This window comes from Cynoglossus semilaevis, chromosome 2 (genome assembly GCF_000523025.1).
Source record: "Cynoglossus semilaevis isolate Cse_v1.0 chromosome 2, Cse_v1.0, whole genome shotgun sequence".
In the NCBI taxonomy this organism is placed as follows: Eukaryota; Metazoa; Chordata; class Actinopteri; order Pleuronectiformes; family Cynoglossidae; genus Cynoglossus; species Cynoglossus semilaevis.
In genome coordinates this window covers 4,675,991-4,703,506 of record NC_024308.1, presented here as the reverse complement: position 1 = coordinate 4,703,506, position 27,516 = coordinate 4,675,991, and the positions used below count along the sequence as shown (strand labels likewise).

The 27,516-nt window shown below is 41.3% G+C and overlaps 1 protein-coding gene and 1 long non-coding RNA gene across 3 annotated transcripts in view; both read left to right on the top strand.

Annotated features, from left to right (window-relative positions):
* rabgap1l (RAB GTPase activating protein 1-like) overlaps window positions 1–27,516 on the top strand; it is a 68,255-nt gene that overhangs the window by 36,153 nt on the left and 4,586 nt on the right. Inside the window, exons 14-20 of one of the 2 annotated variants that reach the window (XM_008331972.3) lie at window positions 4,626–4,739; window positions 10,374–10,448; window positions 11,905–12,030; window positions 13,855–13,998; window positions 16,149–16,190; window positions 20,547–20,675; window positions 25,756–25,848. In XM_008331972.3, the coding sequence (XP_008330194.1) occupies window positions 4,626–4,739; window positions 10,374–10,448; window positions 11,905–12,030; window positions 13,855–13,998; window positions 16,149–16,190; window positions 20,547–20,675; window positions 25,756–25,848 (723 nt within the window). Of the gene's footprint in view, window positions 1–4,625; window positions 4,740–10,373; window positions 10,449–11,904; window positions 12,031–13,854; window positions 13,999–16,148; window positions 16,191–20,546; window positions 20,676–22,913; window positions 23,369–25,755; window positions 25,849–27,516 lie in introns of those variants that run through there. The other variant, XM_025064098.1, reaches the window with a different exon arrangement.
* Window positions 14,005–15,390, top strand: LOC112488336 (uncharacterized). The gene is made up of 2 exons (XR_003052304.1): window positions 14,005–14,622; window positions 14,674–15,390. It is a non-coding gene; the product is annotated as an uncharacterized LOC112488336 (long non-coding RNA).

The window sequence follows — 27,516 nt, the reverse complement described above, 5'->3', positions numbered from 1 at the left end:
GAGGTCCCTCGGCAGAAATTAATGGCAGACCTCTGAATCGCCAGAAAAGCATTTTATTTCAACCTTCACAATTGAAAGATTTGTGCCGAGTGAATGTTTCCCCGAACGACAATCATCTCCTCGGCCAAGCAGTTTGTACTGATCAACAAAGGGGAAACTGCACCACATATTTGCTCGAGTTTACCGCAACTAGGCAGTAACGTTGCAGAAGGCGGTGTTTTTAAGCTTTGTTGAGGGACTGGTAATAATGTTCCAGACTATTTGTTTGTCTTTAGGTTTATGCTCTTGTGTTCTTGATCCAAAGGCAGCAGACTTTTTAATCATCCCACATTTTTACCCTGTTCCAAAGTTGGTCGTGACTGTAGCTCTACAGTCTGACTTTGTTCTTGCCCTGCTCTGGAACGGTGACCTTTTTTGACGTTCCCTCTTCCAATGTTCTCCAAGAGTTTCTTTGTGCAACGATACAAATTCTAAAAAATCCAATTAAAATCAAACAAGAAAAAATATCATAGTTACGAAAAAAAAAAAAAAAGGTTGAAAATAATATTGGTCTCTGGTTTGGTGTACAAATTTGAGGTTATTATAGTAACTGCATTATGGTGATCCTGACGTTCAGAGTTGAAGTCTGTTCAGTTCTTTACTGTAGTTCTCCCTGCTCCTCTTGTCTTCTCATTCTTTTGTGTTTCAGTTGTTTTTTTTTTATCTGAGTCAGTTATGTTGCAGTGCGTTGAATTTATTCAGTTGATCCATATCTCAGCTGCTCTGGGAAAGAAGAGAAAAACCTTCACAGCCCATTGACTGAGAGAAGAATCTATAATTAGCTGTGACAGAGTATGGAGATGAGAAGCACAGAAACGCTCCTGTATTGATTTTTATCACCAGCTTTGGTTTCGTGTCTTACAGCAAAAACTCGCTGTTAACTCTGCAGAGGGGAGTTTTCACACTTTGAGTTTGACTGCCCCTGTTTGTCAGTTTATGTTATTACATGTCAACAGTAACAATGGAAGAAGGTATTCCATCGTAATTTAAGAATGATCTACTTTGAGTTTCTAGTACAGTACGACCCTTACTTCAACTTAATTTGTTTTTTGATACAAAATAATGGCATTTTACTAACTATTGATTATATTTATTTAAAAACATAATGAGTGAATGATGATTCCGGGTTGGAGCTTAAAGTGCGGTATTCCTTATATGTGTTTATTTATTTTATTGAAGAACAACAGACCTGGAACATCCGGCAGCTGCATCTGTCTGTTCCACAGATCAGTGTTTCATGACGTGTGACTGTTGCTCTAGTAGTTTAGTCAAATATTAATGTCTGTCAGTGAGAACTCTTCGGTGCTCATTGCATCAAACAGTCTGACTTCATAGCCGTCTGCACTGATGGCTGCTTCAGGACTCAACATTAATCAGTTCAGATTCATTGGTTAGAACAGTGTTTCCCAATCTCTCTTTTAAAAATGTATTTATTCGAGTGCCTTCCTGACTTCATAGTCCTGCAGCCAAATTACGAATAATTTGAACTGACTTTAGGTGATGCTGTGATTCACGGTAGGCCTCATTTTTTAAATCAGTAATTCACTCGAGTGCAACGCACCAGCCGAGACTTATGTAAGGGTTAGTGTTAGCGTCATTAAAAATTCAAAAAAAAGTGGTTGCGTGTTGTGAATGAAGGTTTTCTCAGAGCTACTTGCATTTATGCATGATGACACTCAGACAGGCCTCCGACTTCTCAGCTGTGTAATCAACCTGTGTCACGTTGCACAGCTGAGTTCCACACTGAAGGAACTACAAACAAATCCCATCTATCAGTTCCTGCTGCTTGTTTGTCATAATTCACGCTCCTCCGTCTTTTCTCTCCTGGTATCTCCTGTTCGCAGACATATTGAGTGCGTTTGTTTGGGTGCTTCCCAGTGTAAAGTATCTGCTCTGTCTTTTCTTCTAAGTGACAGACTCTGGTGAGTACTGATACTGTATCACACTGTAGTATTACATCCATTGTACGGAAAGAAAGCTATTCCTTTACTGGATAAACCTGACCTGTCCACCTGATACGCCAAGGTCCTGCTTTGGGACGGCGTGGCTAGACTTTACCGAGGTCACATGGTCATCGATGTCAGCGTCCTTCAGACCGAGTGGTCCTGAAGGCACATGGTTTTACCTTTCCTCTGTCCTTTCCCTGGAAGTCTGGGAGACAAACCCCCCCTGGTGGACGGACGACTCTCACCGTTAGTCGCAGGAGAAAACCTGACTGGGCTGGATTTAATTTTCAACCATTTTATCATAAAATGACAGGTGTTGCTTATAATGCCTTCAAGCCCAATATAAATTAGGCAGCGTTGCCCAAGGCAGTAATTTTAAATCTAAAATGCAGACGTATTAAACATCTGCCCTTTTACTGCTGACTGAAATTGCATACAAAGCAGTTAGTGTAGTTTTTAGTCACCAGAGTCTGTTCCTTCACTTTATTCATACTTTGTTGCATGGAATTATTTTCGGTTTCAATTAATACTATTTACGAAGTATTAAAAATATAGATGCTGTATTATATTCTCATTAACTTGAATGTGTAGAATTGTTAATCATTAATTACAGATACCTTAACTGTTCTCAGTATTTTGAAGGCTGTAGTATTTACTGTTTATTGCTGCTAAAAAAACTGCCAAGTCATCAGTTGGTCAGAACATTATAGGCAGAGGTTTGTTGGCCAATCAGAAGACAGACAGACAGACAGACTTAACATCGTAACCTGCTGCTCCTTTACACTGAGAACTAAGTCGATTATGAATATATATTTTGCGATAAATTATTAGTTGCAATATATTAACTAAATTATATTCTAAAATATTCCAATCTAACAGAATATCCTTTAAAATTATTCTTTTTTTATTTTTTTTATTTGAAAAATCGTGATGTTTGAATGATCACTTCACATACACTGATGTGTTATCACAGCACGTGTGAACCTTCTGTTCCTCCTCTCACTGAACTGCAGACAAACAAACACAACATTTTCCAAACAAACAAACGCCTCATTTTCGGTCACTCTCAGACACCGATTCATGTCTGAACAGTAACTTCTCTGTCGGCCGAACGCAGCGTCAACTCCCGCCTTTGTAAACGAAATGGTTTTTGAACGTGGGGGCGTGTGAAGATGCAGCGCAGCTCGGTGCTCATCAGACACATCAGCAGTTTTTTATTTTTAGACACAGGGTAAAGTAGGTTACCTGTTGGTGAGATCTGAGTAATGGAGTGTCTACCCAACGAGCCCCCAGGCTACAATTAGAGAAAACCTCTCTCTCTCTCTCCTCTGTGTACATGTACAGTAACGCTCTGCCCTCTCCTCTGTCTCCTCTGTCTCCACTTCTCTGACTTCATTCACAATATGTCTCTTTAGCTGCTGCCAGTCCAACGCTGTCTTTGTCTCTCTCCCTCCTGAGCCTTTATTCACTTAAATTGAAGGCCATGAGGACATACAGTACATCTGAGGTGAACACGCAGTACTGAGTACATATATATATATATTCTGCATATATATATATGTATGTATGTATATATGACATTCAGCAACTGTTACCAGAAATTAAAAGCTGTTGGCTAAGAACTTTAACAAGTTCTTTAACAAGAATCAGTGCCAACGTAGTAGAGAAAAAGGCGAAAGAAATGTGTTGTTTTTTTGTTTTTTTTCTACAAATTCTTGAAATACAGTCGTAAACAACCAAGAGCCACCAAACAGAGAGGCGTCAAACCTAGTCACAAGTCACAAACCTACGCAACCCAGTTCAACAGACATTGTTCGTAAACTCCTGGGAAACATGATGCAAGACGACCCCCCAGATATTTTTAAAAGTCACAAACCTACGCAACCCAGTTCAACAGACATTGTTCGTAAACTCCTGGGAAACATGATGCAAGACGACCCCCCAAAAAAAATTTCTTGCGACCCACCTGAGGGTCGCGACCCAGTCTTTGGGAAACAATACTGTATACTCTAAGCATGGTGTTGTGGCCTTGTGTTGTGTTCCGCAGCAGCAGTAACCAAGGCAGTAGAGTGCTGCGCTCATTGTCCGTCTCACTCACATTTATTTACATATCCTCGTTTCTCTGCATCGACAGAAAAACAAGTAGAAAAGAAGAAAAGAAACGTGACATTTCCCAGCCTCTGGGTCTGATGCACACAGTGTCTGACAAACACACACCAAGGTCAGTTAGGCTCAGGGCTGCTTTATCTGCAGTTTGCAGTGAGTTGTTGAGGAATGATGTGCTGCCAGTCTTCTCTCTGGTACTGTGTGTGTGTGTGCGTGTGTGTGTGTGTTTGAGGTAGAAAACACAGTGATAGGCTAATGGCAGTTTGCCCGTGTGTGTTTTTGTGCAAGAAAACAAACAGTGGTGTTAAGGAAGTGTGTATTTACTGTATGTTTACACGACACTGACTCTGCATTAGACTCTGCAGACTGTGACTGAGACTTGTGACAAATGCTACTGTTTATACACACAGATAGAAACACCCTCTACTGTAGCTGTGAACGGATACATGTGAAAATGTTGACTTCACTCTGTCAGTTTAAACAGGACAGAAGTAACTGAATAAAACACCATGTGTCTGTGTCTGTGTCTTACAGGAGTCGGCCCAGGAAAGTGTGATCACTCGTGACATTCATCGAACCTTCCCCGCACATGATTACTTCAAGGACTCCGACGGAGATGGACAGGACTCGCTGTATAAGATCTGCAAGGTGGGTTTGGGTTCAGCGTTCACGTTTGTTGGATCAGGTCAGTGTGAGTTTCGTAGAATAAGGAAGTCTGGGTCAACAGTGGGGATTCAAGACAAATCTCAGTAAGAACAAATGAAACAATCTGACATTGAAGTGCTTTTCCTTTCTGTCGTCTGGTCTCTGTGGGCAGGGGTATTGATTTTGAAAAATTGAATCGATTTTTTTTTTTTTCCTGCATCGTGCTGTCAAGGTTGTTCTGCATAGAGGTTAAATTAATGTAGAGTTATTTTAAATGATATGAATTCAGGCTGTTAGGAGAAAAGGGCCCGGATGGAAACAGCTGCTGAATGTTCATGACTTCATCACAAACAGTCTTAATGATGGAACTAAAAAAACATCAATCTGACCCCTTACCTCTTGCCTAATATAATAATAATTAACAAGGAGCATTCATTTGTGAGTGAAAACATGAAGTCAGATGACCAACAAACACATTAATCACTCACCAACTGTCAGTTAACGATCACGACATTTTAGGAGACGAAATCCAACCTTCAGAAATGTCCACTCTGACCTGTTTTTCAAGTGAAGAAGAAGATTCATCTTTGTGAATGTTATCTGAAAGAGGACTCCAGAGTCAAGAGGGCAGAACAACTGGATCCTCGACTCACACCGCGGTAGTTAGACGAGCAGATGGTGCGGTGAGCTGCCGGTGAACAGGAGTCGTGCGTTCAACAGAAGGAGTTCAGATAATGATACAAACAGCTGCAAACGGAGTCCAGTGACGCCTAACGATGAGTTTAGAGACCGAGTCTGGAGAAGTTGGTCTAACAATGCAGAATGACATTAAGAGATTGAAGTGATGAGAATTGTAGTTATACATTACAAAGGTAGACGTGCGCGTGGAAAGAAGATTAGATGACTAAAAAATTAAACCAAAATATTTGAAAACTTCTCTAATTTAAACAAGATTAAAACCCTGTTAAAACCAAAATATAACCAGGTTACTTGAAAACTTAATTTTGTAATTTAAACAAGATTAAAACCCTGTTTATTTTATTGTTATTTTTTAATGTAATAATAAACACAATGGTTTATTATCACATAACAAAAAAAAAAACCTACTCATAAAATGCTGATGAAGTCCTTGGTTCTGACCACAGGTACAGAAAGGAGCCAACCTCCTCTACACCCCCCACCCCCCTCCCTCCCTCTCGTCCCCCCAGGGACTTGTGCCTTGAGGCAATTATCTATGAAGGCAAGCGGTACATTTTATTGGGACAAAAGCCAAGGTCACCATTACTGTAATGTATTAAAGCCAGTCTTAATATCTGCTTCAGTCTCTGCCTCAGCTGAACGCAGCCGTAAACTCGACCAAAATGATTATAAAACCCAGATGTGTCCAAAAAATTCATTCGACACGCTCACAAACTGAAAAAAATGACAACAAAATGGAGTGTGAACTGAAAAAGAGAAATAATTGTGATGAGGTCCACTCATAGATCAAAACAGATGCTGAATCAGCGGGTGAAGGTTACACACAGTCATTACTGTATTAAACCTCCGACAAATAACTTGCATTAGTGGAGCCTGGTTTACACAACAACAACAAGTGGAGATTTTCATTGAAAACGAAGCCTTCTGTATTGGACCCGTGCTGCAGATCCTAGGTACAGCCGCTCGGTGCTCAGGGAGAACCTGTCAGGAAGGGTTAGCGTTGTGTCTGGGCCCAACTAGGTCAGCGGCGAGCCTGTTCTCATTTGTATGCAAATCCATGTAGATTTGCTGTTGATAAGGTTGGTTGGATCTGGAGGCAGGAGTGGGATACTGGCACCCAGGGTCCGGGATAAAGTTTCTCTTCATCTTCATATCATCCTTGGTAATAAGCCCTGAAGTCTTATTTTCTTAACCTTTACTCTCGGGGGACAGAGGGGGGGAAGGTCATCGCAGCTGCAGGCATTCATTCACTGATAATCTCTCTCTTCTATAATTGTTCACACTTGGAGTCACACTTGCCTCTTTGACCCCAGACTGTATCCTTTCGGAGGGCAACGATATTTATTCAGTCCGAGAATTTCAAATCTCGTGTTGTCCATTCTGTCACTGAGGTCCGTGGAAACACAACTTAAGCAAAGCATATAGGAAAATCAAACACGTTAATGCGTCGTCATGCCTCATCAACCTGGATAATGATGTGGATCTCTGTGATCATTGACTATTTCCAACTACGTCCATATCTTGGTGACGGTCAGTCTGGTTAGACTTCCATTAACTCGTCGTCACACTGTCCAGACAAGATCCCGCCGAGACGAATGAAAAATCAGGTCAAGTCTGTCCTATTGCCAGGTTGAATTTTCAACCTGTAAAGTCAGTCATTTATTACTACAGCACAGTCAATAGTAATACATAGATGATTTGGGCTAAAAATATATATATTTTTAACTGTCATATATATTTAGATCTGTTTTAAAACCTATAACTTTCTGTTTTTTTTTTAATCACCAGTTCAATCTAATTGGCTAATTCAAACGAGGCTGGTGATTATCTCCGTACTTTACAAAGATTTGCTCTTTTGAGGACGGGGTCTTGAATATTTGTTGTCACAGGTTTTTTCGGTTCAGTTTGATTCAAGCTACAAAGGTCATATTTGTGGTTTGAATCCTTTTACACAAAGACGGGTTTTCATTTTTTACACGTAGCCTCTGGATTGGTGTCCGTGGTTTTAGGAGAATTTCCAGGCGTACTGTGACAGTGTGTTGTCACTGACAGCTGACTGACACAATCGTCACTGGATCATCAGGGACCGTTGACTGGTTCATAACAACAGATTTCCCCACAGTATTGAAAGCAGTTGTAGCTAAAATCCTATGAAATCAAACATGAATATTTATTAGATATTTTTTGGTAAGATTTGAGTGACACCTTTGGATATTTGTGTTGACATTTTCCTTATTTAGAGTCCCGTCATTTGGATTAGTCAGAAATAAATAATACAGAGTCATATTTAAAAATGACAAGTCATCTTGAGTAATCATGATAAATTATGATCCTGGTCAGTTGTAATTAATCATGATTAATTCACGGCTGCCCGTTGATAAATCTGATTTAAATAAATTAATCTATTGACTGCCTGGAAAATTAATTTAAAAGAGCTCTGTTGTTTTAGGTTTTCCAACACACTCTTCATGTATTCTTTACAGCAGGAACTGAACATATAGATATGTTCACAGCCCATCGGGCTCTGAGTCTATTGTCTGCTCATGCTAACAGATTTAGATTTCACCCACCAGGACCTCCCCCTTCCATCTGTCAGCACACACACTTCTACCAAGCTGAGATGAGGATGTGCCAGTGTCACACTCCATCAAACATGTCGGCTCGTAGATTACGCTCCAGACAGTTTTACACCACTTCTCCATCACCTTCACATCAACGCTTAAATTAGCCGCACCGATCAGCGGTGGAGCTTCAGAGATCCACGCTCACGGAATGAGGTGCTAACCATTCAACCGTAACCCCGAGCAGGTCCCTGCCAATTAGTACCATCAATTAAAAAGACTCAGCGTGCTGCCGACGAGGCCCTGAGGAGAGATTTGAAACTGTAACTGAAAATGTAAACTGCTCTGTCGAGGAAGAGGAGATGACAGAAAAACCTCAGGTGTGGTGTTTATTTTGGATCTGTGCTAAATTCGTCAGCCGTTGACCTTTAAAACATTTGGAGCTGCTGGATTTATCAGCTCCCGTTGGATGCAGTTGGGTGAGGCGGTTGGGTGAGGCGGTTGGTTCGTCGGTAGAATCCCAACTGCTGTCTTTAACCTGTTTGTTTTGTTTGAAGGCATACAGCGCAGCTGTGTCTTCAGGGAACGCCATGTTCTCTTCACCTTCTGCTCTTAGAAAATGAAAGAACAAGCCAGACGTTTTCACCTCTTGTTGGATTCTTGTCGATACTGAAAAGACTCGCCTGTGATGTTTGCCTTAGGTGTCAATAAAAGGGAGAATCTCCAACTAAAATCTGAAGCTTCCTTCAGTCAAAGTACATTTCAGATCACTGCTCCACTTTTATTCTCAAAAACTCAAACTCAAAAAGTACAATAAATTCACACAACCCTGCGATGATTCGCCGGACTCGAATGAGAGTTAATGTAGATTAAATGTCGGATGAATTATCGCGTGGTCCGACACACTTGAATCTGAATGAAGAAGAACGCTGATATGTTTGATCCTGAAATCAAACACTGTTTACTGCCATGTTCACTTCATCTACTTGAAAGGGAATCATTGATCTGTTTTGCCGGCCCTCGGTGTCATCAGAAAAACATTTATTCCAGGTTGAGTTTCAGAGTCTGTTTGAAACAAAAGCAACACTCAGCTCTTTTATAACATGACTTTGTGAACAGTGGGAACACTGTCCTTGGTCTATGACTCATCTGTCATCATTGCTATAAGAAAAGGCCAGGGCACAGGCTTTGAAGATGAATTTGAATAGAGTTTTTTTTTTTAAACTTTCACATGAACAAAAACAAAAACATCAGGACATTTAAAATGGAGGCATTTACATTCACGTTATGACATGAAGACTCAACATGGAGATGGAGGTCTGAAGTGGAAGATTTCACCATTTTCTGTAGAACTTTTGAAATTATATATTTTAAAGTATAGTTATTATCAGGGGGAAATGATTGGTCAATTACACTAATGAAAAACATAAGTCAAAAGTTTCCTTGGTAATAGTTTCTCCTTTCTTCGTTGTTAGTGAAGGCAAAATGGTTGCCAATCTGACTTTCATGGGAAATACTGAAGCATATTTGCTCCACTGTTATGAAAGGAACTGGATCTTTTGCTGTAGGATTGACCCATAGGTCAAAGCACTAAAATCACAGGATCGAGGATTAAGTTTTAGTTTTACTCAGTGAAAACTAGTGAATGTCAATAAAATTATCTTTTTGCCTCATTTTCTGTATTTTTTCGGACCAGAGAACAGTAGTGACTGTGCTGTAAAACTTTCAAGATTCGTTTTTTTTTTTTTTTACCTCGGCACCAGGCGTTCACACCTGGATCAGTACATTCACACCGTTGGTGACAGTATTGTTTCACAGTGAGAATTAACACCAGTTGTTCCAAATGAACACGAACTGTTGTTTCTATAAGTGTCAACGTTTAATAATAGTCAAGCTGAACAAATGTGCCGTCAGATGCAGGTGAATACTTTGGCAGGTCCATCAAATAAATAAGGATCTTAGTTTTCCACACTCGATAATTTATTTTTTATTTTTTTGGGCAGCCTGGTGTACATAGATAATCTTTTAGCATTTTTTATTTTGCTGCTAAGTTTTACACTGTACAGCTGTGTAATATTTACAGTACTACTGTCAAAACTTTATTCATATGAAGTACAATATGTACAAGTATGTTTTTGTCTTCATGCTAAATTTATATCCAAACATTTTTTTCTTTTTGCTCTATATTGTGTGTTTTATATTTATATTTAATACATTATTCTGCCGAATGTTCTTACTTGTTGTAGCGGATGCTACATATGGGAGTGGATGTATTATAGATGTAATTAACTCAAATGATTTATTTACACAGACACAACTACAGGGAATAACCAAGCATCACTGCAGCTTAGATGACCTTAAATGTCCTTCTCCACAGGCTTACTCTGTCTACGACGAAGAGATCGGTTATTGCCAGGGTCAGTCGTTTCTTGCTGCCGTTCTCCTACTGCATGTGAGTAGACGTGTCGTCTTTCCATTAAGTGAAGATGTCTACAGTATTTTTTATTTTGTTTTTTTTTTACATTTTACGCACATAACAGATTTTTTTCTGCCCACAAATGTTCTGAATTATATTGATGAAATATATTGCTATATATACACAGGTTTGTGTTTGTTGAGATCCGTGCACATTTTTGAGAATTTTTTTAAAGAGTTGTCATAATGTTACTGTAAATATTCTCATTTTTGTAGATGATTGAATGTAGACTAAAGCTGAGAAAGTGACTTTCACTGACACTGTTCCATCTACACTCACATTTATGTCATTTAGTCAACCAACATGTGCGTCGTTTGTTTACCATATTTAACAGCAGAAAGCTAAACGTTAACCTAGGTTTGGGCTGATGGACAAGGAGGGGAAAAAAATTGCATTTTTTTTCTTCAAGGTCAACTGCAGACGCACTACATCTCTGTGGCAGCACCACATTTAGTCACTCTCTGGATTCCAATTCCTTAAGGAGACTGAAAAATATATTAGAAGGAAGTATAAAAGTCCAGTGGAGACATATGGAGGTGGGAGTCCTGAGTGGAGGAGGTGGAGAAGTGGATGTTTGGTTGATGTCCAAATGACAAAGGCAGGAAAGGTTACAGAGTAGGGAAACAGAGGGAGAGGAGAGGAAGAGGTCGGAAGGAGGCGGGATGAAGAGAGACAGTAGGACAGTCCTGGCAGAGTTCTCTGTGTGAACAGAGTTGGAGATGAATAATTGCATAATGAGGAAAGGAGAACGGGGGTGTGAAAAAAAAAACAAAAACAGGAAGAAGTTGTGGAGGAAAAGGCAGTAAATTTGAAGAGCAAAAGCAGTTAAAATAAAAGAGAGGTAAAACAGGCAGAGGGGGCAGATTGGTTATAGAGGGGAGAGAGGGAGGAGGGAGAGGTTATAGAGGAGATGTCAGGAATATTAATAGGGCTTCAGCTTTTACCTGCAGGAGCCCATTCAGCCCCAAACACACACTGTCACTCTGATTAAATATCATCTCAACCCACTGTCTGCAGGTGTGTGTTTGCCGGTGTGTATTGCACAGACAGTGAGGGGTAATAAACCTGTAAACACTCGGATGAACACAAACAAACCCCTATATTTGTTTATTCTTCTCTTCATAGCATCACCTCAGAAACACGGCCTGACATGTATGTAGTTCTTCATACAGTAAAACACCAATAAATAGGGAAGAACTGATACTGACATAAGTGGAGGAGCGTATCAGTTTGTAGCGGAGTCCTGGGTTCGATTCCCTGAGGAACCACATGCTCGATTGTTAATCCTCCTCTTGTAAATCGCTTTGGATAAAAGCGTCTGCTAAATGCATAAAAATTAAATAACAGCTTTCACCTTTAAAAAAAATAAAAATGTAAATCTGAAATGTCTCGAGTTTACTGCATGAATGTTAAAATGACTGTGTTCTTCCAGATGCCTGAGGAGCAGGCCTTCTGCGTGCTGGTGAAAATCATGTATCAGTACGGCCTCCGAACTCTCTACAAGAACAACTTTGAAGATCTTCACTGCAAGTTCTACCAGCTGGAGAAACTGATGCAGGTTAATGTTGGCATCCTCATCTTCATCGTCATTAGGTCTCATATGGTTTTGATCGCAATCAGTGCCAGGTACTAATGACTTGGCCACTTGGACTAATGGGAGTCAAGTGGCCAAGTGCGGAGACTTGACTCAGACTTCTATGACTTGGACTTAGGTGTAATGAACATCAGACATGTTTCAGGCCTCATTTTATTGCCTGGAGTTGAACACCCTTGACTACGGTTTGAACTTTTTTCTGTGACTTTGACGTCATCCCAAAACTTAGGGACTAGACTGTAAAGTGGCACAAATGTATCCTTTGTAACTTTGTGACTCGGACTTGGACTCGAACACTGGGGACTTAAACACAGGCCCGTCCTAGGAGTTTTGAGCCAAATGAAGTGTTTCATTAATCCCTGACTTGAAACTGCGGCTCCACTGAACCCCCCGGACGACTTGACGTTCTTTTTGCAGTCAGACTCAGACTTAAATCCTCGAGACACAACTACAGCCCTGGTGCAGGGACACGAAACCATCCATGGCCTCAATACTTTACATAGTTGTTCAAATACAAGATTTTCAATACGTGTGTGACTCACTTTGTACTATAAATATATAGAAATATATTCATAAAAACAGGAATGGCTGCTTCCAGATATAAGGCTGTTTAGTTCACACCTCAGGCCTCGGCTCAAGAAATGATTAATTTCACCACTTGCTGTCAGAAATGTAAATGTTTCAGCTTTGGCGTCCGCAAATACGACTGAGAATGTTAAAACAATTACCACCCCGTTGGGTCGACACCACACAGCTGAATGTCATGACATTTGGTTTGTAACATTTTTTTTTTTTTTTTTATACATGTGACCGTTGCCCCGCAACTCTGTTTGTATTTTATATTGCGACCAGAACAGTGTGTTTTAGGTCTTAACGGTTTCTGCTGTAATGAGCCTGAGCCTGTAATCCATCCTGGTGCTTTCTGCTGCCAACAGTCATCTCATCAGGGTCAACTTAGTTAGCATTTGGTTAGCATCCACTCACGGAGCTCAATGCTGTTAACATCGACTGTCAATTATTAACATGTAAGTAGAAGATCACTATCTGATCCAGCCAGAGTCACTGTAGCCGTGTGAGCGTCGCCTGCCAACGCTGATCAATTATCACAAACAAGTCAATTATTATTAGGTCAGTGATTGTAAATGGATATTTCCAAATGGCACATTTGGAAATGTTACAGCCTTAATATAAATCTGATGAAGGAATAGATGATGTTCTCTAGTTAAATATGAATGATTTGGAATCTAACGCAAAGGAACAAGATGACACATTTCAGCCATCGTACTAATGAACATTTATATAAGAAATAAATTAAAACATACATTAAGAAATATATGGAACTATTTAAAAAAATATTTATTTATATTTATTTTTACTTTATGTAACCGTATTTTGAATATTACAAGATTTTTTTGTGGTAATAATTTGGGCTCATGTAAGACTAAAAGTCTTAAACAAAATAAGATTCATTTAAAATAATGATCAAAGAGGTGAGGTCATCTTTGACCCCAGATGACCAAAGGTGTTAACAGTAACATGTAAATGTTAAGTTTACAGTAAAATCTCCTTCTGGACTGTCTGGCTCTCAGTGACATATGGTTTTATACCGTCCATGGTACTGTCCATGGTACCGTCCATGGTACCGTCCATGGCACCGTCCATGGTACCGTCCATGGTACCGCCCCCGGCGTCCATGGTACCGTCCATGGTACTGTCCATGGTACTGTCCATTATACTGTCTATTATACTGTCCACTGACGTCTCCTTCTTCTTCCCCTGCTCTTACAGGAACAGCTCCCTGACCTGTGGTCCCACTTCCAGGAGCTGAACCTGGAGGCCCACATGTATGCGTCCCAGTGGTTCCTCACCCTCTTCACTGCCAAGTTCCCCCTGTGCATGGTGTTCCACATCACTGACCTGCTGCTGTGTGAGGTACGTTTGATTCAGCCTGCCGTTCTTCTGGGACTACAGTAATGGGTCTTGTCCACACTGACGTCTAAAGGCACGTGGTGGAATGAGCAACCGACCGGAAAAATGTAAAGTAGTAAATAGTGTCGGGGGAAGAGGTCATTGAGAGGTCACACGTGAGAGGAAGGCACACGGTGAGGACGAGGAGACGGCAGTTGATATCTGTCCACGAGGTTCACATCAATTTGAAGGGTTAAACCAACAACCGTTACAGTCGCTCTGTATTCTACCCTTCAGTCTGTCCGGGGTAATCAATAGGGACACAGCGATCAGCCCTGTAGGGCAGATACTATCACTGGATTTATTTCATTAGGAACTTAGGAACAATTACACTCCCCTCCTGCTCCTGCCACAGTTTTTCCTGTAACAACCTGCTCAGGTTTCTTTGTTTCTCTGTGTCCTGGATAGACTGGAATACTAGGACACTAGAACAACAGCATAAAATACCACTTCAAGAGTTAGCATTTAAGAAGCTAACACTATTTGGAGTTTGACATGTTCTGCTCAGACTTCAGCATCATCGCAAATGATGTGACATAAAGAGACACACACACATCTGTGTTGCTGGGTCAACAGACCACAGCCTATGTGTTTTTGTTGCTGGGTCAACAGACCACAGCCTCCCTCTCCAAGTTGTAGAAACATTCAACTACATTTACTGGTGAATATTTAACATATTGTGAAGTACAAACAGAGGAGAAACTGTTCAGTGAATCTGACGTCAGACATTAAAGCTGAGTTCGTTTGAATATGAGTTAAAATGGTCACTAAATGTCAGACATAAGTCACTTCTTGAATCAATACTATTACCCCCTACTCTCACCCCTCTCTCTCCCTCTGTGGGCCAGAGGCTGAACATTTACACTCTCCAGGTTTTTCATACCCAACGAGCCGTATTAGGAGAGAGTTCATTAAGGCAGAATTCTTTTTTTTTTTCTTGTTGCTCTAATTTTCTGTTGTTGTTAACACTTTCTATAATGTTCCTTTTTGGCAGTGATTTAATGATGCAAAATAGAAAATCCTTCTTTTTTAAAAAAAAAGCAACATTTCCTCCACATCACTGTGATCACTATCTCTATGCCCCGTGCTTTGATCACCACATTCTACCCTTAGCTTTGATCGTGCCGCAGCTCTGCAGCGCCATCTTGTGCCGACAGACACAAGCATATGAAGGCAACGCTTCCCCCAGGTTTCTCCCTGCCTCATCCTGCTTCTGATATTTTTAGAGCCGTCCAGATATTTTTAGCTCTGTGTTGCCATGTAAACTGGTTGTCACAGAGACCAGGAGGACGGCTGTTCCAGTGCAGTGCTGACATCAGCTCCACATTGTCTTTGTCAGCTGGTAAAAAAAAAAAATTATATTTACTTTAAAAAAGAAAAAAAAAACCCACGTGGTTTACCATAATTATCCTGTTGGATGAGGAACCCCTTAATGAAACAGTAAAGGAGAAAAGATATGTAGGATATACATGTGTGTATATACACATATATACATTAATGTAAATATATGTGTATATGTGTGGGTATATATGTATATATGAGACATGACATCATAACAGGGTTACAAAGTTTTTTGTTTTTTTTTAAATTCAGTCAAAATTAAAATAGATAAATAAATACTTTTAAATATTTCCCCACATATATTTACTCTGTTGTTGCTACTCTCCGTAAAAACTTTTTCATGAATCTTTTTCTTGCTGTAAAAGGTTAAAAAAAATGTCTTGGCCCTAATACATAGACTTCTTTAAGCTGCACGATGTCGACCACAGCGTATCTTTGTGTTTGTGTTATGATGCAAGTCAGAGTTCTTCTGTTCAATGTCTTCTTAAACCAGACCTGTCCTAATATTCATTCTGCCATATTATCAGTAGTATATAATGTTCTGTATTTCACCTTGGTTTAGTGACATGCATTGAATTCTAAAAAAATAAGTTTGGTAATTCTTGTCATTTAGGTTTAAGGTTTGACTTAATTGTCTGGGAATCAAACACGTTGTTGTTTTTGATAGTAGTTCTTTCATATGATTGTTTAACTGACTGTATGTGAGAAGTGAATTCAACTCAATATTATCTTTCAACTGTACATTAAATTTTTTTTTTTCATTTTTCTCCCAGGGTCTGAACATCATCTTCAACGTAGCCCTGGCTTTACTGAAGGTCAGTGTTCCCTTCATCGATATCAGTTTCTCTGTTTTAGATCTTTTAGATTTTTTAAAAAAAAATACAGTTTGACATTTGGTCCTTAATTTACAGTATATTATATATATATATCTCACCTTCCTAATAATGTGAAAAACTAATAATAATAATAATAATTGAACTTATCAGTAATATTATATCAGGTCGAATGGATTAAACATAAACAAAACAGAAAACAGTCAGGCCTGAAGCCAACACAGATGTTCAAACTCATAACCAGTCTCTCTCACTGTATGAGGAAGTGGACCTGGGTGTCACGTCATAGTTACAGCTTTAGTATTGTATTGACGTCTGTCGCCCCCTAGTGTCTCAATTTAAAGCTTCATCCTCACTTCAAGTAAAAATAGATGGATAATTTGTTAAAAAAATAAAATAGAAATTATACATATACTTATATATATCTAATATGCCATGCTTTAAATTAAGCTATATAATTTTCTCCACCAGCTGGATGTATAATTTATTTAGCAAAAAATGTTTGAATATATTTCATTTTTTACTTTTTTTTTCAAAAACTGCAGTTTTTGAAGTATAGTTGTTGCAGTAGCAGCAAACAATGGTGTTTTTTTGTTTTAAATTTACACTCTCTGCTCTCATGACTCAGCTTTGTATGTTGCACATACTGTAATATGGTATAAAATAAAATAAAAAGTATATAAAGGTGTATTAGTTACAAACAGAAAGAACTGCACTAATCCAGAAACTGAATCACTTCTCTACAAAATAACTCCATATATATTTTATATTGACTGTGTTTGTGTGTGTGCATGTGGGCGTTTGTTATTTTAAAAAACATTTTCTTGAGTTTAAAAGATGATAAATGTCCACGTGTTTGCTGTCGGAGAGAGCAGTGGCGTAGAATTACCAGTTGTTGTGCCATTAGATCCGTTTGCGGCGGGACAGATCAATGGCTTTTGGTCAATGACTATATCACTTTGTATTAGTGTTGGCTGGTTCTCTGTGGGTAATGATTCATGATATTTATTGGTTTTCACTGTGAGCTGTGTGGAACTCTCAGTGATAAAAGATCATATTTTCCCCAAAGATCGATTTTTAACCAAAGATGACGAATAAGTGTTTCTTTCAATATTTCTTTGTTAAAAGTCTGTAGGAAAAATACACCTGAGTACGTGGTCTGTACTGTAGTCCGAGCATCATGACAGCACTACAAGAACAAAGCCACAGATAAATAATTGAGATACACAGTAAGTCAAAAAGCTGAAAGATGATTCGAAAAAATGTAAATGCTGTTGGTTCAGCCACAACCTTGTTATTTGTTTTTGTTTTTTTTTACATTTAACTGCAAACTGCTTGGCTCCAAAGTTTAGAAGAGTCCAGCATCTGCAGGCATTTACACACACACAAAAAATATATATAATATATAAATATATATATATGACTAAATATATATATAAATATGTGTGTATCTACTCTACATTAATCATACATGGTGGGTTTTAAAAAGCCCTGCTCCGTGTTTTAGCAGTAATTCATTCTGAGAGAGAAGAAGAAGAAGAAGAAGATGTGGTCAATGCGATCGTTGGGAATGGACAACAAATAAGGATGAGTGGAGGATGGAAGGGGCTTCCACTGCTGGCCTCTCATTGGCCAGCCATGACGACATTCTCCCCCGAGGCCCCCCTCCTCCTCCTTCGACCATCCATCCGTCCCGCTCCTCTCCTCTCTCACCAGCCCTCCCTCCCTCCGTCTGCGCTCGACTCCCTCCCTCTCCTGCTTGGCAGTTGCCATCCTCATCACAACAGGAGCATAAGCTACAGCCTTAGCAATCCAAACCTGGGGGAGATAAGCCGCGTTGTTGTTGTGTTTCTTTCATTTTTCCCGACTTTTGCTTCATGCTCGGCTCACGGATTTCTGCCTGGAGTCTTGTCTGTTCTTCAGTTTCCTTCTTTATCTAAATTACCCTCTGCACCTTCTACCTCTGCCTTCTCCTCCTCTGCTCTGCTCTGCACTGCTGGCTGGCAATTTCTCTAACACGCTACCTCAGTCACCACCACCTAGACCTCTGCATCGGAGACACTCCTGCTAGCTGTTAGCCTCTAGCACCACAGAGAGAGATTGACAGGAGTCAAGAAAGGGGGGGAGAAAAAAAGGCGTTTGAAAAAGGAAGGCTCATTAGTGAAGAAAAGCTGTTGGCTGGTGTCTTTTTTGTTGCCTCAGCCCAGCTGTTCTGGAGCGCCACCCCTGATCTCACACACACACACACACACACACACATACACACTCTCATGCGCTCAACTGTTCAGCCTCTGTTGCTGGGAGGCATAAGTGATTTTTCCATCTGAAGGATCTGGTGTTCTGTCTTAGAGATCTACTTACTAGCACTGACCGGATGGCTGGCTGCTGCTTTAGTAGGAAAGAGGGACAGACAGTGTGCTGAAGAGCTGGAGCTGGAAACTGGAACTCGATGGGACTCTGTAATTAAGTTTAAAGGAAGAACAAAAACAAAGAACCAGGAGACTCTCTAACCTTTAATGAAGTACAAATCGTTTTATTATCCCATTCTGAGCTCATTTCCATCTGTCTCATCTGGCACAACGTACAACTTGGCCACAAAAAGTGCATCATGTTTCCATAGAGGGTCAAATGTGCCAAAACGTCCATGTTTTATAGACCAGAGCGCCACCTGTGTTCATCCAGTGTAAGGCAGGAGCTCCTCAGATCATTTTGTCAGTTGTCATTTCAAAGACTAACCATCCTGTGTTCAGTACAAGGTGTGGCCGATCACTGTGGATTCACTGACACTCACTCCTGTGCATCACGGTGACTCCACTCTGCACTGGGTTCATTTTCATCCCTCTGTTTTTGAAGACTTTCAACAAAAGGAAAAAATCCTGAAAAGGTGGAGTATTGGCTGCTGTTTGCAGGAGCAGCGGCCCACGTGTTTAGCTGCTTTGTTGCTAGGCAACCGCATACTGGACTGGCATTGGTCGGAGGAGTTTGGGAGAGGAGGATGAGACTGGAGAGTGTGACTGGATTACTGAGTGAGTCTGGCAGGTAGCTGGAAGACTCAGCATTATGCTGAAAGAATCGTCGACTTGTCGCCTTCTGACTGTCACTGTGCTACACCTGCTGGTTGTTGCTGGACTCTGACAGTGACATATAGACTCAGGGGAACGCAACATTTTGTTCCACATGTCCATGATCCCCCTGGATGCAGCCTGGATGAAGTGCATGAACTTCCGCTGTGCGCTCCCTTAGCGCCCTGGCTGCGTGTTAACTACTCTTCTTAGCCGGTGTCAAACGGACAGAGCTGGGAGAACAAACGCTCCAGTTGATCTCACAACTTGCCCCGCTGCCCCTCCAGTCCCAGCCCCACCAATTGGGAAACCCTCTAGAACCTCTGGACGACACGCTGGAGTCACTTGCCACTCTGGCCCCGGAGCGGGACCACCCGTCTTCCTCACCCTGTCCCACGCCGCCTCCGTCGCCTCCACCGTCGCCCTCAGTCTCCCCTCCTTCAATGCCAGCCCTGACCACGCATCTGCCCCTTCCAGCAGTGTGTGGGGCAGTGGAGGATGGAGAGGAGGAAGAGGAAGAGAAGGCCCACAGCAGCCAGGCTTCAGCTGACTCTTTCTGCAGGGTGATGGATATTCTAGGGATGGGTCACCGGCTCTTTGTCCCAAGGCTGCTGGCGGTGAGATTTCGCTCATTGGGCTGGAAAATTGGAGTTTATGGGGCATTAGTCTTGGCTTGGTCTGCTGTATTATTTTTATTTGCTGGATATTTTGGACAACATGTATTTAACCTTCTTTCTCTTCAACTTACTGTTGAATATAATATTTGAATCTGTTCCTACTGTATAACGTGGTTCTTAATTAGTTGTTAAAAAAATCTCCTTCATGCCACTCTCAGAATAGAGTTAAGGGTCAGTTGTACTAATCACCACAAGATGGCGGTATTGGTATACTTGTTGGCGCAGGAACTCTTCAAACTACAGGTGTGCACGTTTAATGTGACAGGTCTGTTCTGCAGTGATGTGTGTGTGTGTGTGTTTCAATGCAGTTTTTAAAAATAAAAATAAAAACTTCTCTGATTGGTCCGTCGTTCAGCCTTAACAGTTTGGTTGAACAGAGAATGATGCTCAGCTCGTAGGAATTAAAACAGCTTTGTGCTAAAATCGTAGGACAAAGGATGAACAGGTTTTATCTCCAGGGTTGAACCGGTTGATGTTGTTGTAAGGCCCAAGCTCACAGTTCATGAACACCTCATCAGTCTGGTTCATTCTGACATGTTATAAAATCACTTTCTTCTTCTTCTTCTTCTTCTTCTTCTTCTTCTTCTCTCGTGATCCAGACTTCGAAGGAGGACCTACTGCAGGCTGATTTTGAAGGCGCCCTCAAATTCTTCAGAGTCCAGCTCCCGAAACGATACCGAGCTGCAGAGAATGCTCGACGGTTGATGGAGCAGGCCTGCAACATCAAGGTAGGCGTTTACACGGAGCCGGTTCTTCAGCACCTTCATCGTCAAAGGGCTGGAATCAAAACTACTGCTGTTTTCAAAACTGTCAGGTTGATAAAAGCTCTGTTCTAAGGACTACTCTGAGGTCAGGAGTTTGTCAGTCTGCTTTTAAAACGGCGTGGAGGAGGCTCCACGTTAGCGCTCAGTACGTGACCATAAAGTGCTGACTGTTATGGGTCAGATCAGAATCACACAGAGACATGAGAGAACCGTTCTTGGCTGGCTAACTTCTCAGAACACACTGCCTTCTTACTGTAGGTGTTTACATGGTGAACAGTTCGTGTTTGCTGATGTTTGCATGTTGTCTGTAAAAGATACACAAGGCTGATTGTCAGCGTGTTGGTCCGAGCCGGCAAGGACAACATGTGCACGTACACGTTATCATCCTCCTGTTGACCTTAATGACGCTGCTGGCATTTAGGGAATTTGTCGAGGCCGTTACACAGTGTATAAGTTATTCTGTGTGTGTGTGTGTTTGTTGTGTGTGTGTGTGGTGACAGAGGAAGCCAAGAGTTGACACAGTCAGATGGAACAGATAGTTGTCCTCCCTCCGCCCTCAACACTCTGCTCTCTGTCCATTTCTGTTTGTCCTTAAATTTGGTTTAACAAAAAAAAACAAACAACTCAGTTTCTTCTCACAGATACAGAGAACTCTGTGGTTGACAAATGGATTCACAGTGCAATGGTTTCACGACACGCTGTTCTAATGTTCCCTCGGTGTTGCTCGTTTTGTACGATAATTATGCACACAGGATTTCCTGTGTTGCAAGTCACCGTTTGTTTGCTGGTTTTTGTCGCATTTTGGATCTGCTGCACATTTCTTCAGCGTCATCACCTGAGATGTTCACATTAGAGCCGCACACGTCAGTCGTATATGAACAAAAGTCTTTGATGTCAATCCGCAAAACGGCTAAGCTGCAACAATAAACCATGTCATTAATTATGATTTTAAAATATTAGGAACCTCAGCCTGCGTTGTTTGTTGCAGCAGCTTTTAAAACAGAATTTCGTCTTATCGTCAGGTTCGTGCTGAAAATCGTCTGATTCCAATCACTGAGCAGTCGATCGCTGCGTCTCCAGTTTCTATAATAAAACATTAAATCAAAACTGACTGAAAATGACCCTCAACCAATCGATGTTCTGAACGGTGTCTGTCCTGAATCACTGACTCTCATTTCTGACTCTCACTAACAGAATGTGCCGACAGAGAGTTTCCAGGTCAGAAACTAGAATGAATCAGGTTCCAGGTTGACTCTAACCAAGTGACGGTGAAATCATTTTGTTATCGGCCTCTAACTGGGTATATAATAATAATAATATAATAAACTTTTCCTCCGACGATGACGACGACCGTGAAGCCTTTACATATTTCTCTCTCTTTGTCTAAATCGGATCAGCTGAATTCTATAAGCTGCTTAAGAACGGCCGAGGAATTCCCCGGCACCTTCAGTTAATAAGCAGTGATGAGGGTGGATTAGGTGAAGAATTTTACCTTCTCAGCTTTATTAAACATCTAACGTGCTGAGTTGGGATTACAGAGAAGTCATGGAAAAAGTGTTCTTTACCTCCATCTAGAATACAAGACCTTCCTCACACTTTAGTAGTGAAGGAAGATTAATGAGATTAACTCTGTCTGAGTTTGATGATTGTGACTCTGGGAGGATTAATGTCTGTCTGAGTTTGATGATCGTGACTCTTATCACATTTGATGTTAGCTGTATTTTTGAACGGCTCCGTCCTTTTTCTTAGAGACCTTTTAGGCATCAAAAAAAAAAAATTTAAATGCAATTTTCACGGCGTCAGACACTAGAGGCACTGAGAAGAAACAGAGATGAAGTCATGGTCCTTGAGGGGCAGGGCGGTGTTTCTGTGGAGGTGGTCAGGTGGTTTGGTGTGAGCTCCAGTGGGAGAGAGATCACGGCAGCATCCGACACACAGCCTCTCACTGGGTTTGACTTTCTGTCTTTCGGCTGTTTCGAAATGCAACTGTCAACATCGAGGCGCTGTGGTTGTACTGACAACTTCCTTCCTATCGCTCGTAACCTCAACAACACACACACACGCGCTCGTGTGTGATAACACACACACATACCGAGGAGGATATTTTTAACAGCAGCAGAGTAAAGAGAGAAAGGAGGAAAGAGAATTTAACTGAGCCGAGGACAAAGCAGAACTGAGGAGGAGGACGAGGAGGAGGAGGTGTTGATGTAGTGACACTGAGTGGAGGAGAAAAAACTCATTGTCCTCTGTTGTGCATCTCTGTCTGTGAAGAGGGGGAGAGAAACAAACAGGTGAGTTGTGCTGCCCTCTCCCTTTCCGGCCTTGCTCCTCCTCCTCCTCCTTCTCAGTGGGAGGTTCTTACTCCTGAGGGGCTCTTGAAAGCAGCCCTGCCGCCCGCTCCGCTCTCAGTGGGGAAACAAAAACCTGTCAGCTGCACTCAGCTTCTCCTCATCTTTTTCGTTGCACTCCGCTTCTCCGTCCTCCGTCCTCCTTTTTTTCCTTCTCTCTGCTGCTGGAAACGAGCAGGATTCAAGATGATGCAGGAGGTTTCCATTATGGTGGCGTACGACGCTCATGTAGTAGAACGACCCAGTGAGGAGGACACTCTGGCTCGCTTGGTCGCTCGCTCCAGACCGCTGAGGGCGTTCAGACCTGTGGTACGTTGTCTCTGCTCGGGGTCACTTTGACAAATAGAGAAATGGAAAGAGGAATTCACCTGCTTCTATCTTTCCTTTTTTTTCTGTTTCATGTTTGTGTCTTTTCTTCCGTCCTCGCTCTGTTGCTCTGTGAACAGTAGTGGAAAATGCAGGCTCTGCAGGAGCGACGTTTTCACATGATTAATAATTGAAGAGTTGGTTTTTCAGTATCGTGTTGACTGTGGAAAGTGTGTCTGATGTTCTTGGCAATTCAGTGATGTCACGTCTCTGAGTTTACTTTTTTTTTATCTGTATAAATTCATTTGTTTTATGTAAAGAGTTTGTCAGGACTAGTGGTCGTTACAGGGACCAGATCTGTCTGGTTAACGTCTGGTCAATGGTTAAACTGTGGGATTTTAAGGGTTTAGAAGGTCAACATTATTAACACGTGACCGTTGGTAAAACAAACATGACTGACTCACCGTAGAGTAAAAAAAAAAAAAGTCACATTGACGTAATGAATTTTCTTGTTCACCTAACTTTAAATACTACAAATCTGCCTGACTCCAGTCTGTCAGTTCTAATCCCAACTCAAACTAAATCCTGGACCTGAAGAATCCCGTCTTTGTGAGTCACCATCGTCCGTCAAAGTGTCCGTTCAACAATATTATTAATTCTCTCAAAATACATCTCCACGAGTATAGCTGTACCTGTCTGAGACACACACACACACACACACACCTAGTGTAGCACCAGTGGCTAATATCTGCTAAGAGGTTTGGGACGCATTCCATTTTCTGCTGCACAGATTCAGGTCAGGATTCTAAAAGCGGCCGTGGTTCCATTTCCATGTGACTCCACATTTTTGACTTTAATCAAATTGCCTCTGTCCTCTCTGTCCTCTCTGTCCTCTCTGTCCTGGTCCGGCTTCAGACGTTTCCACTGAAAGTTGAGTGAAACCTTCATGAGGTTGAGAGATGCTTCACCCACTTGGAGCGTCGGAACTGCTGGTGTGTGTGTGTGTGTGTGTGTGTGTGTGTGTGTGTGTGTGTGTGGACACCGTGACGTAGCCCTCAGCGAGGCACCAAAGCCCGTGAGATCTGCTCCTGGAATGTCAGTGATATTACTGAACACGTTTGTTTCCAGGGATGAGGAGGAAGAATCTCCGAGTTATCTCAACCATCGAAGAATATTTGAACTACATTTTCACTGATTTTGGTGATTTTAATGTCAACTCTATTTGTCAACCAAAAATGTCAACTTTGTCTTTAGAGATAGTCAGGATTGGCTTCACATTCACCCAAGCAAATTATTTTGGTTTTTCTGTTTTTGGTTTTCTAAACGGACTTTTAAAAACACAGTTTTACTGCATTAAAGTTTATAAATTTTTTATACTCTTGGATCTGACACGGCCGTGTGCAGCGGCCGCTGAGCCCTCGCTGTGATTAAGTTAAACCAATGTAACCAGGTTAACGTGTGTGTAATCACATTAAACTCCATGACGTCACAAATATCACTGGATTAGACAGAAAGGAGCCGCCGTTTATGACGATGTTGTTTTTCCTCTTCTAAGAATCAGTAACTGAACTGGTCTTCAGTCTGAAGAACTTATTTCTCCTCAGAGATCAGAGCGTTAATTATCTATAAATATCCTGGTGTGAATGTGACGACTAAAGGACAGTAAATGGAAACAACGTGTTTGTGAGTAATACGCTGTTCTCACCTCGGGTAGCGAAGAAGGAAACTGTGACGCTACCAGGGTATCATGAGAACAGGTGCCAGTCAATCTGATGTTAGGGTTTGAGGTGTGTGTCTGTGTGTGTGGGTGTGGGTGGGTAGGTGGGGGGGGGGTCCACTCTTTTCCCCTCATTTTGTATTCAGTTGTCTTTTCTTTATGATGTGGCTGTTCTCTGAAGCTAATTGAGGTTTTCTTTCCTTCCTGTCTTTATTGAACTCGACTTTAAAACTCACTCACACACAGAGAGAGAGAGAGAGAGAGAGAGAACACACACACACACAGAACACACACTCAGAGGAAGGGTCAGGTGACTGAGAACGACCTGGAATCCCCAGTGCTAATGCTGGACACTATGGCAACACTGTTTCCACTCAGGGGAGATCATGTTACCACCGACCTGACACACACACACACACACACACACGCTCCGTGTCACTGTTGTTAGCCGTGTCTACCACCAGCTCATATTTTAGACTCAATGATTTTCAGGTTGATGATCCTGAACAACAGGGACCAATCAGTGACTCTCACTGTCCAACAACAACAACAACATTTTTTTTCCCAGGCTCCTTAGCGTCAGAGTTAGCAGCGTTAGCAGTGTCAGAAACACTATTTGCTTTAACACTAATCATTTGAACATTTGAACATCTCCTTTTTTTTTCTCTTACAGGTCACCCACAAAAAGCTGAAGAAGTTTGAGAAAGAATATCAGACGTTGAGAGAGAGCCAGCTGCAGCAAGAGGATCCCATCGACCGATATCAGGTAGAAATCACACACACATTTACATTTTTCGTGCACGTGCAGTAGTTAAAAACATTTCCATCTTTTAGTGAATGTTAAATCCACTTTCTCTCTTTAAGTAGTCAAAAAAACGTGGAACTGTTTTAAAAGAACCCACTTGTCAAACTCTACCTTTGTTCCTGTCTGCGTCTCTGAAGTCGCTGTGAAGCTTCACTCGACAAAACACCCACTTTGATCACGTTCGACCCAGAACGTCAGGGAAATATATTTTTGGCCGCGGCTTTCAGGTGGTCGTCAGATTAAAATTAGCTGCAGAGTTTGTCTCGCTGCTCAGACGTTTCAAACATTTGATGTGAGACACACAGCAGCAGTCAACAGTCTCTTCAAATAATGCTGTCTTTACCAATGATGATGTCACAACAGCTCCAGCAGGAACACTCATTTTTAGCTCTACACCTGAAGGTTTATGTGAGATCTTGAGGTGACGGATGTTTGACGATCTGACTCTGCTCTGACTCCACCGACGCTCCGGTTTGAACGGTGTCTCCAACATCTTTAATTCAGTGTTAAATCATGGAGTGTTAATCACTGTGTTATTGTTCTCAGCCTCAGGCCGACCTCGCAGAACAAACGTCATTCCACCTTTGCCACAATATAGAACCAACAGAATCTAAAAGGCATAAAAATGAATTAAAGGCTTCATTTCCTCTCAGACTCGGGCGTTAACAACAATTCTTAGAAACAATGAATGAATGACTGAAGGAAATTATTTTCATAGAGTTGGATCAGAGCCTCTGGAAAGACATGGTTTTTGTTGTTATTATTATTGTTGTTTATGGGCAACTAAGTAGTGTGTATTTTATTTTTGTACAGTTACTCAAATAAAGTGTTTCTAAGTGGACAAAAGTAAGAGGGGGATGGGAGAGAGAGACAGAGAGAGAGTAAGAGAGAGAGAGAGAGAGTCAGGCAGATCCAGGGATCATGTATTCATCTGCTGCCTCCGTGTGAAGTTGCTGTGACGTTGGACAGCATGCCTCCATGTGAAGTTGCTGTGACGTTGGACAGCAGCACGGTAAGCTGTCTCTGCTGTTGCTGATTGCTAGTTGCTGTTGAAGGTGGTACAGTAGTTGTTGTTGTTGTTGTTGTTGTTGTTGTTGTTGTTGTTGTTGTTGTTGTTGTTGTTGTTGTTGTTGTTGTTGTTGTTGTTGTTGTTGTTGTTGTTGTTGTTGTTGTTGTTGTTGTCATCATGGTGTAACATGTACAGCAGCTGCAGCAGAGACTCCACTCCACGCTCATCCAGACTGGATTAAAGCCACGCTGTGACTCCACACAGGAAGAGAATAATTGAATTCTTGAGCCGCTCTGACTCTGTTCATTTTTTAACTTAGTTCGTTCTGATAACATCCATGTAAAAAGTTCTGTTTGGAACAACAAATATGTTTTAATGCTCCTCACAAAACAGCAGATGTTTGAAAGCCCTTTGTGACTTTTATAACATTCACTTTGACACAGTGTGAAAAAGTGTTTGGACAAATCCACTTCAGACATTGAAACAATATATTTACATGGAAATACATTTGTATCTGTGTGTGTTGTTAATGGTTTGTAGCAGATTTTAACTTTACTCAGTCAAACCAGGTCAGGTGACTGTGTGCAGTGTCCCACTCAGACACTGCCATCATGTGAGAA